The sequence below is a fragment of the Elgaria multicarinata genome, chromosome 2, assembly GCF_023053635.1.
Source record: "Elgaria multicarinata webbii isolate HBS135686 ecotype San Diego chromosome 2, rElgMul1.1.pri, whole genome shotgun sequence".
In the NCBI taxonomy this organism is placed as follows: domain Eukaryota; kingdom Metazoa; phylum Chordata; class Lepidosauria; order Squamata; family Anguidae; genus Elgaria; species Elgaria multicarinata.
In genome coordinates this window covers 4,867,265-4,881,972 of record NC_086172.1, presented here as the reverse complement: position 1 = coordinate 4,881,972, position 14,708 = coordinate 4,867,265, and the positions used below count along the sequence as shown (strand labels likewise).

General features: G+C 42.6%; 1 protein-coding gene across 1 annotated transcript in view; it reads left to right on the top strand.

The window, feature by feature from the left end:
* CDC5L (cell division cycle 5 like) overlaps positions 1–14,708 on the top strand; it is a 45,192-nt gene that overhangs the window by 17,667 nt on the left and 12,817 nt on the right. Inside the window, exons 11-14 of the mRNA XM_063115926.1 lie at positions 1,787–1,951; positions 4,046–4,126; positions 4,677–4,922; positions 5,594–5,791. Of these exons, the coding sequence (XP_062971996.1) occupies positions 1,787–1,951; positions 4,046–4,126; positions 4,677–4,922; positions 5,594–5,791 (690 nt within the window). The remainder of the gene's footprint in view (positions 1–1,786; positions 1,952–4,045; positions 4,127–4,676; positions 4,923–5,593; positions 5,792–14,708) is intronic.

The following is a 14,708-nucleotide window of genomic DNA, read 5'->3' as shown; positions in this document are numbered from 1 at the left end:
TTCATACGTGGTTTCTCATCAGACAGGAGGGGTGTCTTCAGTGGGGTGCTACCATGTTCTATCAGTGGTAAGGGCAGTTCAACAATGGAACCGATGAGAGAGGGAGGTGCTCACCCTCGCTGGAGGTCTTCAAGCAGGGACTAGTCAGCCGTCTATTTGGGATTCTGCATCAAGCATGGAGTTAGATTAGGTTGCTTACAGCTTTATGATTCTAAAGCTGCCCAGTTACCTGTGGTGAAAAAACCACCACCACCACCTGATATGAGTATTCTCTTGGACATTTGCTGCTTGATTCTTTGCAATATTCTGTGGTTTTTGATATGCTCTTCAAGGCAAGCATAGCCAAAGTGCTTTGTAAAGCATTTAAAAGGACATTGCTTTCCCCCTAATGTTATGTTAAAAGTTTAAAGATTGCTTTCTTACATTTATTTATTTATTTTATTTATTTATCATACTTATACCCCGCTCCTCAGCCAAAAAAGGCTCTCGGAGCGGCTTACACTTAGCAAAAAAGACAGTCCCTGCCCTCAGGCTTACAATCTAATAAAGACATGACACACAAGGAAAAGGAGTCAAGGAGGGAGGGAGGGAGGGAGGGAGGAGAGAGAGTCCAGCAGGAGCAGGCCCCGATGTTACTTCTGCCTGCTCCTGTCCCCTCGGTCCTTCTTCTTCTCCACAGGGCCAAGATGGCACTTTGCCCTGTGGGGGTGGGGGAAGAGTCCAGCAGGAGCAGGCCCCGATGTTACTTCTGCCTGCTCCTGTCCCCTTGCTCTTTCTTCTTCCCCACAGGGCCAAGATGGCAGTTTGCCCTGTGGGGTGGGGGAAGAGTCCAGCAGGAGCAGGTCCCGATGTTACTTCTGCCTGCTCCTGTCCCCTCAGTCCTTCTTCTTCCCCACAGGGCCAAGATGGCAGTTTGCCCTGTGGGGGGGGGGAAGAGTCCAGCAGGAGCAGATCCCGATGTTACTTCTGCCTGCTCCTGTCCCCTCGGTCCTTCTTCTTCCCCACAGGGCCAAGATGGCAGTTTGCCCTGTGGGGTGGGGGAAGAGTCCAGCAGGAGCAGGCCCCGATGTTACTTCTGCCTGTCATGTATTGGAGGTCCATCTTTTTTGTTTCTTTTGAACAGGATAGTCCGGACATTGAAATCTTGGCTAGTAATATAAACATCACATAAATTTACCAAGTATCCAGATCTTTGACATTAAATCGCTATGACACATTTTATTTTTTAGCTACTGCCAGAAAACTGGAGGCGTGATGTGTAATGGAATCAATCACATTAGGTCACCATTTTACAACCATTTTACAGCATTTTACATACTCTACAGGGTATGTTATTTCAGTATTTTTTTAAGTTAAGGAGCTGCATGTGAAGTTAAGAATAAGAGCTAGGTCACATAATTAATTTCTTACCCATACAAGCAGTCCTGACTTCTGGGTGCACACTTACGTGGACATCATTGGGCAATCACAGAGGTTGTTGTCTCTCAATTTCTGTTATGTACCTAGTATGATCACAGGCACTGACAGAAGCAATCTCAGGCACCCAGATCATCTCTCATATCCCAGGCTGCCCAATTGAGAAGTATGCTTAAAACCTCTAATTGGTTTTGATAATTGGGTCACTTCATACTTCTGAACTTACAGGAAAATCAATATGGAAGCTGATCCACAGCCAATTAAAATCACCAGGCTGGCTGAAAACTAAAATAACTTTTTCCTCTATTGTTGATTTAAGGAAAATGAATATACTATATTAACTATATTAAATTGCTTTAACATTCCACAGGAAAGAGAATCCCGTGAAAATTTGCGCCTAGGGCTTATGGGTCTTCCTGCTCCAAAGAATGACTTTGAAATTGTTCTGCCTGAAAATGCAGAAAAGGAACTTGAGGATCATAACGCAGATGATATATACATAGAAGATGCAGCTGATGCAGATGCTCGCAAACAGGTAGGAATGGATTCTTGAACGTGTGAAGGATTGGCAGAGGGGCTTGGTGGTTGAGAAGAGTCTAAAAATGAATAGGACACTGGACAAGATGAGAAAAGGAGGACACCGTACATCCTGCCATGTTACTATTTATTTAAAATAATTATGTCCCCCTCTCCTTTAGTAATGTACACTAAAGGGGAAAAGGAAAGGAACCTCTCGTGCAAGCACTTGAGTCATTGCTGACTCCTAGAGGGACGCCTGCTTTCGCTGACGTTTTCTTGGCAGACTTTGTAGCGGGGTGGTTTGCCATTGCCTTCCCCAGTCGCAGTTACCTTTCCCCCAGCTAGCTGGGTACTCATTTTACCGACCTTGGAAGGATGGAAGGCTGAGTTGACCTGAGCCGGCTGCCTGAGAACCAGCTTCCGCTGGGATCGAACTCAGGCCGTGGGGAGAGTTTCAGCTGCAGTAACTGCCGCTTACCACTCTGCGCCACACTAAAGGAAGCTAAAAATCCAAAAGAATTAAAACAAACTTACTTCAAAACAACAGATCAGTAAGAGTCAATAAAACACAAGATCATCACAGCAGCCAGTCTTTGCCTGGTGCTATAAAGCCATTAAGAGTGGGCCCCAGACAAGCCTCCTTGGGGGAAGAATTCCAAAGGCAGGGTCCTGCAGTGGCAAAGCTCAATCAGTTCTTACTTCCAGACTGAACTTGATTAGAGGGAGTGCAGCCCCATCCAGAACATCTCTCTAGTGGGAGGAAGCGCTTGCCAGTTCACATTCATCTTGTCAAGATTGGGCTTTAGTTTATTGGCTTCATCCAGTCCATTGCTAATCCAACACATCAGTTCAGCACTTCCTCTGCCTCACCTGAATTGGCTTAAGTAAAGTTGGGTGACATCAGCCGTTTCATATATATGTTGAACAGCATGGAAGATGAGATGCAACCCTACAGGACTGCTGGCATAAAAACCACAGGGCTAAACAGTAGTCTCCCAGCACCACCTTCTGGAGGTGACACTTCAGGTGAGGCCAGAACCACTGAAGGGTGGTGCCCCCATTCTGCAACCTAGAAAGCCTATCCTGAATGATACCATGATCAGTGGTTTGAAAGCTGCCGAGAGGTCCAAGAAGACTGCGCTTGTCCTTCTCCCAGCATAGGTCATCCATCAGAGTGGCCCAGTCTGTTTCAGTGCCAAAATTGAGATTGAAATCAGAATGAAATACAGCCAAAAATCATTCTCATCCAAGAGTATTTGAAATTGCACAACAACTACATGTTTAAGCACCTTGCCCAGGAAAGAGACTACTAGTAATCAGCCATTAAAATCTCCGTTCTTTAGGAGTGGGCTTACCTTCAGTGTGTCCAGGTCCAACCCCTCTCATATTTTGTGAACCACCCAGAGAGCTTCGGCTATTGGGCGCTATAAAAATGAAATAAATAAATAAAATAAGGAGCTAGTAATAATTTAGATGCAACCGGTTAATCTTGCTAGACGTTGTAAGCCCTGAGGAGCAGGTACCAAGCAAAATAATGTTACATTTTACCCTTCCTAGTCGGAATATATTGGGGTTGTGTGATTTCTGATGCGAACTGCTGCTGTAGGGCATATTTTCCAAGCATGATCCCAAACCTGTCACAATTTTTTCATTGGGTTGAGGTCAGCTAGAATTCATGACCGTATTCTAGCATCTTAGTAGAACTACATGGAACTATTTTCTAGGGGAGAAGAGAAGTTGGTCCGGCAGTTGCCAGACTTGTATTTGAGAATGAATATTCCCCAAGTCAGATTTAGCTTGGTTCCTTCCCCCACCCCCACCCTTTGTAGCAGATGACTCAGCTTACTCCACAGGCATGTTCCTGCAGTTTACCAATCTCTGCTTTGGACAAAGTAGTTGGGATTATGGAATAAGGCTTCGAAATTCTGGCATGGTGTTACGTTACCTTTTTCTACCTTTGCAGCTCTAATTTCATTTTTTTTTAGTTTTTTGCTTTCCATCAAGACACTCTTACAGCAGAGATTTGTGACCTTATAACTGCCCTTTGTGTTCTGAGAGACCTTAAACAGCTTTTTGTAGTATTTGGCTTACATGTTAAATGTCTTTCTAGACCATTCGAGAAATGGAGCGTATAAAGGCGCTAAAACGGACACACAAAGCAGTTCAGAAAGATCTACCAAGACCTTCTGAAGTAAGTTATTCCTAATTTTAATAAAGGTATAATACGTTCAAAGCAAGAGACATTTTGCTATCGGTCAGTAAGATGGCAAAGAAATAGATATTAGTAAGCTGCATTATGGGAATCAGCAACTGGAACACTAGGGCCAAATCTAAAGTACAGAAAAGTGGCATTTGTGGCTCTAGAATTCGCTGCCAGTAGGAAGGTGTATGTTGAGATGCTGGCCCATCTTCCCTTGCTTCCTTCTTGAAGTAGTTTCTTTGGAAAATAAGGGCACAGCCCTCTGCATATTTAGACAGGAAAAAAGTCTTACAATTCCTATCATCCCCCAGCCAGCCATTCTGGCTGGAAAATGCTGGGAGCTGTAGGACTTTTTTCTGTCTAAACATCCTTAGTACTGCTCCTTAAGTTGCTGATCAGGGCTGTAGTACAGCTAAGTGAAATTAATAAAGATATGAAAAAATAATGTCGAATTATGTGGACTTAAATCGAATATAAACTGTGTTAGCTGATTAGTAGGAGAGGCTGCCCATAAATGGCTGTGTGTATGTTTTTGGCGTAGGTAAATGAAACAATCCTGAGACCTTTAAACGTAGAGCCGCCCCTGACGGATTTACAGAAGAGTGAGGAGCTGATTAAAAAAGAGATGATCACTATGCTTCACTTTGACCTTGTGCACCACCCTTACGGAGAGCTCCCAGGAGGCAAAAAGGGGAAGGTCCCAGGATTTGGAGCCAGCAGTACAGAACACATGTCCTACCTGGAACACAGTCCTTATGAGAAGCTCTCAAAGGAAGATCTCAAGAAGGTATATATAGAACATTTCTTTGCATCACTTGTGCTCTCTGCCTTGCCGCTATGTAGCATGGTTTTGTGCTTTTCAAGCCCTCCCCTCCCCAGCTGATCGGAAAATCGCCAAACTGGGATTGCTTTGGCAGTAGTTCCGTCGATTCAGTAAGCAGCCCTTATCCCTAATATTCAGCTTCATATTAGGAAGTTACTGCAAGTATTTATTGCTGCATATTGGAGTCTTTTAAAACAAAATTTGAATTGTTCACCCCATACTCTGATAATACCTTCATCTCCCTCATGTTGGTATGTGATTCCAAAATGTATTGGAACAAGTCCCAAGAAAAGAGGTTGGGTCTCTAATGAAAGTTGACACCAAAAAGTTGTCTTCATGCGGGAAAATGGCCATGTGCATGCACGTGTGGACTTCTTTGTGTGTTTTTAAGAGAAGCAAAAGGGATTGGAGGGGCAGGGGAGGGGCTAGCGTACTCACCTTGTATATTAGGTACAGCAAAGGTATGTGAAAACCCAGGGGCAAGTGTCGCCACCATGAGGGTTTTCCTTACTACATACTGAATGTATATTGGCCCAAATAAAAGATGATACTATTCTTCGTATAGAGAAGCTGCCCCTGTAAGTTGTGCATTTATTTGAAAGCTTAAGTTGTAACTAAACCCTTATTTCAAACAGGCTGAAGAACTCTTGGCCCAAGAAATGGAAGTAGTGAAGCAAGGGATGGGGCACGGAGAGCTTTCCAGTGAAGCTTATAACCAGGTGTGGGAAGAATGCTACAGCCAGGTATTATTCCTGCCCGGACAGAATCGCTACACACGAGCCAACTTGGCCAGTAAAAAGGACAGAATTGAGTCCCTTGAGAAGAGACTAGAGGTTAGTATAACTTTTGGGGATATCACTGATTCTACAGAGCTTTTATGACTTATCCTTCCATTAAAAGACAAGTATCAATCATCTTGTGGCAGAATTACAGAGCATTTTGAAGTGGGAGATGGGGTTAAGCAATGAAGCCAAGTCAGAAGGTCAAGGGGCATTGTTCTTTCTCATTTTCCCAATTCCCTTCCTGTTAGCCAGAACTGGAGGGAATTTCCCTCTGCCAGCTCCAGGGTTGGTGTAGCTGACAGGCCAGAATCAGACCTGGGAGAACAAGGTAGCTATGGATCCAGTGGGTCCAAAGAAGTCTAATCCTCCCCTCTGCAGTGCTCCATTTGAAGGCTTTCAATCAATGGGAAAACTGCTTTCAGCAGCTGTCCGCCTTGTAGTCTTAACTCGCAATCCAAGAAGGGGATCCCTACAAGAGTTTTGCAAAGAAAAAGACGAGTACGATGACATGCAGCCCCATCATCTATAGTAGTGTACTGCCATCTTAAAGTTGCTTCACACTTTATATGGCAGTGGTTTTTGCCGTGGCTACACTAATATCAATGTTTCTCCCATTAAATGGGTAACATGTAGGTTAGGTGTGTGGGGCTAAAGAGATGGGAATGTGCAGGGGTGACCGGGTTATCTAGTCTTGAACCATAATCAAGCCACCCCACCCTAAACGATTTCCAGATAAAATGTAAAAATGACTCTCATTTCCCTGTTAAGGAACCTTGTAGTATTGGATGTATTTGTATTCTTCGTTGGCCAGCAGAGTGCACTATTGCTCTGTAGAACACTTCATGATATGTTTTCCTATGACAGGGAAAGATGAACTGTTAATTGCTTTCTTACATACACTTCAACACAATATTTTTCTTATAAATGAAATTGGCACGGTGCCTAAGATATTCAATCTGTCCTATGGCTCCCTAGGTTAAGGCTGCAATCTAGACCCTTCATGACCCCACCCCCGATTCTTTTTTAAAAAAACACTTCAGGGGTGGGGATCCACTCAGCCTAATAATAATAGCAATAGGAAAAGGTCACAATTATTCCATTAGTCACATCAATCACTGGCATCACATCAAAAAACTATACAGAAAACCTTCAGAAACTGGGCCTACCAAACTACAGCCACACCAACATCCAGAAAGCAGTCATACTTAAAACATATCGATATAAACAGTTTACATCAACACACAACTACCTTATTTAACAGATTAATGCAGTCATAGAACACCCACACCTATTCCCTATATTCCTTACCAAGGCAAAACCTGCATTAAATCAAAAACTCCAGACACCCAAAACCCACATGCCTCCCAACACTCTACAAAATTATAACTGCCACACTCACATAGAAAACTGAAACACATCTCAGCTCAACACATCTCAGCTCAACACAATATATTCACAGAAGAACAAAAAGGATGTAAAAACACCAGAGGATGCAAAGAACAGTTAATAAAAGACAGTTTCATTACAAAGCAAACAGAAGAACAACAGAGAAACCTCCACAACAGACGATAAAAAGGCTTTTGACTCCATCCCACACAGTTGGCTGAAAAAAGTACTCAAAATATACAAAATACATCCACAGTAAAAACTCAACTGAGAATGCAATATAAAATGCGCCTATCACAAATCCTAAAATCCAAATTCAACTCTAAAAACATTTTCATAGCCAGCAACACCTACACAATACCCGTCCCTCACATACTCATTCGGAATCATACACTTTTCACACACTGAACTCGAAGAAGTAAACAGACTCAAGTCGCACCGAACTCACAAAACACCACATGCTCCATCCCAATTCATGCATTGAAAGAATATGAATCAAAAGGAAAGAAGGCGGAAGAGGTTTGCTGGACATTGACACAATTCCTGCAAAACAGATAAAAACACTTAAAAGAACTCTTTCACACTGAAAACATCCCCATTCATAAAGCCATAGTAAAAGCAGATTAAAATTACACCCCAGTCAACCTAGCACTACAAAATGGAAGACCAAACATGACCACTCACACTCACAGAGAAAAAAGGGCAGAAAAAGCACTACACGGGAAACACAAATAAACAAAGAACAACAATATGAATGGCTTAGGAAGGGCGAGCTGTTTCCTGAAACAAAAGGATACTTAATAGCCATACAGGATCAAGTCATAGCAACCAAGAACTACCAAAAATACAACATAACAGTGTAACAACAGATTCATGTAGGAAATGTAATCAATTCCAAGAAGCAATAGACCATGTAAGAGGAGGATGTAAAATTCTGACAGGAATGGACTATAGCACAATACAGCTGCAAAAATAATTCACCAACAATTGGCCATCAAATTCAACCTCAAACAATCTACGCCATACTATGCATACTCACCTGAAACAATCTTGGAAAATGCAGATCATAAAATACACTGGGACAGTACAATTCATATGGACAAGACAATACGATGCAATTGACAAGACATAACAGTTATAGACAAAAAAGAAAAAAAACACTTAACTTATTGATGTAGCAATACCTAATAACAAAAATGCAGAAATGGAAGAGGAAAAGAGAGAAAAATATACACCACTGGCTATGGAAATTAAAGATCTATGGCAACAGGAAGAGGTTACAATTATTCTGTTAGTCACATCAGTCACTGGCATCACATCAAAAAACTATAAACACTTCAGAAACTAGGCCTACCAAACTACATCCACACCAACATCCAGAAAACAGTAATACTTAAAACATGTTCAATAGTCAGGAAATTTCTAAACCAGTAAAAGACAGCATGACTTGGCAAAGCCTGTCATGTCTGTCTAGAAAAACCACACACGAGAAAAGAGAGATAATAATATAATACAATGATTGATATCCTCAGAGTAACTCAGAAAAGCAGTCTATGAAACCCGGCAACAAATTCTGAACATTCAAAATACTCTTCTTTTTCATGAGCACCTCCCTAGCTCACCCCCTGCCCATGGTTCTTCAGAAGTAACAGTGAAAAGCAGCACAGTGCAAAATCTGTCTCATTAATGTCTTCTCATAAGTAAGGAGGGCATGATTTCTGGTGAGTAAGTGTGGGCAGCAAGTCCTGAGAGTCCAAAATATTCTTCTTTAATATGAGCGTGCCACAGCTCCATGCTTCCTCAGAAACACACACACACCTGCTGGATTGGTTTTGGCTTATTGCTTCCTCTCTGGTTTCACGCTTACACACTTACTCTTTCTGTCTTTTTCTCTCTCATTCTTTTCAATTGCTCAACAAATCCGTTATGATCCACTTGTTACCACAGACGGAAAAAACGTCCAGAGAGGCTCCTGTTTCTTCTGTTCTGTAAATAATCCAATCAGGGCCAAAGTATATGTTCAGGTAATCACGCATAGTGGAACTATGCATGATTTCTTTCTCTACCTTTGTGTAAGCATGTGTAGCCCCACTTTGGATCAGGACTACTGGGCTCTGCGGAGAAGTGGTTTATTTATTTATTTATTTATTTAAGCACTTTTATCCCACCATTCAGCCAAAAAAGGCTCTCACGGCGGCTTACAAAAACATTTCTTAAACCTTCTCCCCACCCATATTTGCCCCCAAATTCCACACAAACCCCATCCTGAGTTTAAAAAAGTAGGGAAACTCCATTGGTATCAATGGAGGCATTCTATGGAGGGGAGGTGAATTTTGGGACAAAAACAGGTGCAGGGGAAGGTTTTACCCCCTTCCTGGAGCATCATTGTCCCATTCCAAATTGGGACTGTCTGTGTTTACTTGAGAGTAAGAAAATATGTAGTTTGGCCGTCAGACCTCATGGCAAAACAAATCGCTGGTGCGGTGCCACTTCCTCCTGAGCCTGCCAAAAGATCAGCACCTTCGACACAGCACATTATTTTTTACTCCTCCTTGATTGTGCACATTCGCCAATGCCCATGGAGCTCATCTATAGGGAGAGATGGGTTCCTAATGTGATTAGCTGAGCCTGGCAGTGTTAAAAAAAAAAACAGGCCAGTTTCAGAGGATCATTCCAAAGAATGCCCTCCAGGAAAAGCCTTTGTAACCCTTTTGTACATGTGAGTAAGCTGTGGCTGCCACCCAGCTCATTCTTGGCTGCACTGGGGAACATTCTAGGCATGTGAAGCCATGTATGCCAGCAAGAGAGGAAGAAGCAGGGGAAGAGAGTCTGGAGCGCTGCAGCGCTACTTTAGGCTTCAGGTAACACTTTGGTTTGGGGTGGGGGACTGGGAGACTGGAGGAGGTAAGTGGGAATCATAGAATCATAGAATAGCAGAGTTGGAAGGGGCCTACAAGGCCATCGAGTCCAACCCCCTGCTCAATGCAGGAATCCACCCTAAAGCATCCCCGACAGATGGTTGTCCAGCTGCCTCTTGAATGCCTCTAGTGTGGGAGAGCCCACAACCTCCCTAGGTATAGAATCATAGTGATTCGATGCCCTGTTTGCCCCTACTGACAGGCTGTGCATGAGCCCACTGACTGCTGGAATCTGAAAAGCCATATGGCAATTGTAATATATTGCTTTTTCAAACTTCAGTTCCTAGCACTGTGTGCAATGCTTATTAGATAGAGTGGAGTGGGGTATTATATAGCCTTCACTAGATATCAGTAAGGATATTTCAGCATATATAATTTATTTCTGTGAAATTGCTTGTGTAAATTCTTGTTGAAGTCTGCAGAAGGCTACCTGTGTATGTGTAAGTGTGAGCTATGAGAGATCTTTCTGGGCGTGCTGAGAAATGCATGAAGCAGCAATATAAACCATTTTAGACATACTTTCACTTCCAGAGATGTAGGTCCGGTTTGCACATAGAGAAGCTAACATGGGTGACTTGTCCCACGGGACTTTTCATTATGGTGGCAGCCACCATTTTGAAAATGCAGGGTGGCTGGGCACGCCGTAGCTTCTTGTGACATGAGGGTGGGTTCTTGGGGTGGTTGACAAGCCATCTGCAACTCTAAAACCGGCTCCAGAGCAGAGAGTGATCATCAGCTGCTCACTGATCACTTTCTGCCGTTGTTAAGGTACCCTGTTTCTTCGATTCTAAGACACACTTTTTTCCCCATATAAACATCTCTAAAAATGGGGTGCGTCTTAGAATCACGGTTGTGTCTTAGGTTTTTTTTTTTCTGTTGGTGGTACTGAAATTATTTATTTATTTATTTATTTATTTCATTACATTTTTATACCGCCCAATAGCCGAAGCTCTCTGGGCGGTTCACAAAAATTAAAACCACAGTAAAACACCCAACAGGTTAAAACACAATTACGAAATACAGTATAAAAAGCGCAACCAGGATAAGACCACACAGCAAAGTTGATATAAGATTAAAATACAGAGTTAAAACAGTAAAATTTAAGTTAAAATTAAGTGTTAAAATACTGAGTGAATAAAAAGGTCTTCAGCTGGCGACGAAAGCAGTACAGTGTAGGCGCCAGGCAGACCTCTCTGGGGAGCTCATTCCACAACCGGGGTGCCACAGCGGAGAAAGCCCTCCTCCTAGTAGCCACCTGCCTCACTTCCTTTGGCAGGGGCTCACGGAGAAGGGCCCCTGTAGATGATCTTAAGGTCCGGGTAGGTACATATGGGAGGAGGCGTTCCTTCAGATAACCTGGCCCCAAACCATTTAGGGCTTTAAATGTCAATACCAGCACTTTGAATTGGGCCCGGACCTGGACTGGCAGCCAATGAAGCTGGAAAAGGACTGGCGTGATGTGATCTCGCCAGCCAGTCCCTGTTAGTAAACGTGCTGCCCTGTTTTGTACCAACTGAAGCTTCCGGACCGTTTTCAAAGGCAGCCCCACGTATAACGCATTGCAGTAATCCAAGCGAGAGGTTATCAGAGCATGGATAATTGTAGCTAGGCTATCTCTGTCCAGATAAGGGCGTAGTTGGTATATCAACCTAAGCTGATAAAAGGTGCTCTTTGCCACTGAGTTCACCTGTGCCTCAAGTGACAGTTCTGGATCCAAGAGCACCCCCAAACTACGGACCCGATCCTTTAGGGAGAGTGCAACCCTCGCCGGTATGCATCTTACAACCAATGGCGTCTTACAATTGAAGAAATACGGTATATGAAGAGCTAATTAATCTCCTCAAGGAGGCCTTAATGTAGTCTCCTCTTTTAGGACTCCTAGTCTAAGGAAGCCTGGAAGTACCCAGTGGTTTCATGCAGAATGTTTGGCCATGAGAAAAAAAAGTTTAAAAATGGCTATGTACATTATAGGAATTTAGGCATGAGTAATTTTACCCTATTTACTTCCAAGAATAAGTCCTCACTGCATCATAAGAAACATCTGTGTGACTGTGATGCATGGTCACTGCTTTTGAACACTTCCCTTAGTATTGGTTCTAGCTTCATTATTAATCCTCGTCTATAGTTATGAGAACAAAGAAGTTACTATCTGATGTTGGAAGATTGCTTCTGGAGGGCTTTCTTAGGATATCATGGGGCTTTTTATATAATTGTTCATTTGAATTGATATTTATGTGTATATTTTGTTTTGTGAATATATCTCTGGTCTGTTGACAGCAGTAAAAGAGCAGTACATTTTTTTTAAAAAAAAACATTTTACCCCACTTTTAACAAGTTCTCAATGCAGCTTACATATATCAGCAGATGGGAAATCAATACGTGAAAAAGACTGCAAGAATTCTAGCATTCAGTCTTAACCACAAGCTTTTCTTCTGTGAGAGTCCAGTATGTTTATTTGAACTAGTGCACAAGGTCTTCTGGAACTACTGAGTTTAGGAATTCCTTCTCCGCCTTTTTGGATGAGGAATTTCAAAGTCTGTCTTTCAGATGTATGCTGTCAAGCTAATATTCCTTTCATGGAAATAATGGCTTCTGAATACTGCATTCTGGTAAAAAAAACTTTCTAGTTTAGGTGACTCCTTTTTAAAACAAGTTAATTCCTTTTTAGAATTTAGAATACAGTTATTCTGCAAACATCACCTTGAAGCACTATTGTGGTGGTTTTTGGCATTTCCGTTGCTTGCTTTACTCTTTAAATATTCAAAACATACATACATCATGCCTTGCAAATGTACCCAGTTACATTTTGTATTCCAAATCCATTCTGTACGTGATCAAATATATTGCCACAGAACATGCAGGTCAGATTTGTTAAGTAAACAAAACCTGTATGTATGTCATAAGAGAGTGGGTATTTGTTTTTGTGCAAAGCTGAGTGATTTACTAAAATGTTGCTGACTATCATTTCTTCCTTAGAGTCCAATTTAAATGGATATGGCTGAAATGTTATCTACGCATGGCAACCCAGCAGAGCCATGAACCCAGTCCAATATATTTCTATAACACCCAAATCCTAAGTACCGAGCTATGTTATTGCCTGGGTTCTAGGACTGTTCCAGTGGTCTGCTGAGACATAAGAGTTTTCCCTGGCTCTGGCCCAGACTGAGTGTAGCAAACTGCTTGTGTAATACAGAAGTTTGAGGAAAATACACTCAGCATTGTCAATTGTTCTACTGGTGATTCCATTTTTCAAGGCAGGAGGGCCTGTTGTGCCTCCTTCTCAATCCTCCAGGCCACATAGTAATTTCAGATGATAGAACACAGTGTGGTAAGCTGATTATTTTGTTTGTATTTAGCTGTTAATTGAAAAGCTTCACTCAAATTGCTGCAGTTTAATCATAAATATGGCTTGGCCAAGCTACTATATCTGAAGGTAAGTTTGTAGGACAAGCTTGCAGAACACAAGACCCACAGGCAGCCATTTCCCTGCCTATATGTGGGCCTTTCCTATCTCTTTGTGGGAACACATAAGGTCTGCATAATCAGGGAAGGTGAATGTCTTTATCTATATTGTTCCTCCTTTGCCTGGTTTCAGGGCTTACAGTGTAGCTGCTGCTAGTTTTTCCAGGCCGTGGCAGCCAGCCATGCTGCAGAGCCCACCCAGGAGACTCTTTCTCTGGTAGGAATTGCTGGGAGAATGAAAACCTTGTACGCCTCTATGGCTGAACACAGCAAGGAAGAGTAGAGATGAGGTGAGGCAGAAAGAGATCAAGTATAGAGGCTGACAAAAGAAAAGGGCCAGGGGGAACTGAGAGTTGGAAGAGAAAGGTACTTGTGAGGGGTGCGGGTGATATGCTACATTCATCCTGAAAGGATTAAATACAGATTGGCTGGTATCTGTCTGCCTCTGAGCCTGGACCTCAAGGGAAAAATGGAGAGACTTGAATAGAGAAGTCTTAGAAGCAGAAAACCAAAGGATGAATGAGGCCATAGCTAGGCCTAAAGTTTATCCCTGGATCGTCCAGGGGTCAAACCTGCTCATCTAAGTGACACACAGGGGATCCAGTGCTCAGGCAGGGGCGAACCCTGGGTGATCCCAGGATAAACCTTAAGTCTAGCTGTGGCCTGAATCTGAGGGAAAGTGGGGTTCTATGTGGGGAGAAGTGGGCAAAAAGCTGGAAAGGCATGAGGTGATGGGAAGGGCCATTCGATCAGCTATTATGTCACCGAATGTGACCACCTGCTTGGGTAAAAGTTTCCATTGTTGACATTGCTCTGTGTCGCTTGTTGTATTGAGCCATGCCTGTTCTGTTGAAAACATAGCGGAGCTTTATTTATTATTCCAGCACCTTGGCTTGCTGTTGAGTTATAAACTGAGGTTTAGCTACATTATTCAGGGGACATTCAACTCAAGTGTTAATAAACAGTGGAATGCAATCCATGTAGTAAATTGCAAAATTGTAATTCACCCCCTAGGCCTTCTGATTGTTGGATTAAACAAAATGTAAAACACAAACCAGCCATTTTTTAAAAAATTAAATGCAGGCCATTCACATCTGGTCCAATTTTAGCTAATCGTTCTGGGTAATATCGCACCTCAGGGGATGTTGGTGTGAGCCCGGCTTTTATGAATAATTAAGATTCCTAAGTAAATTGATGAATAA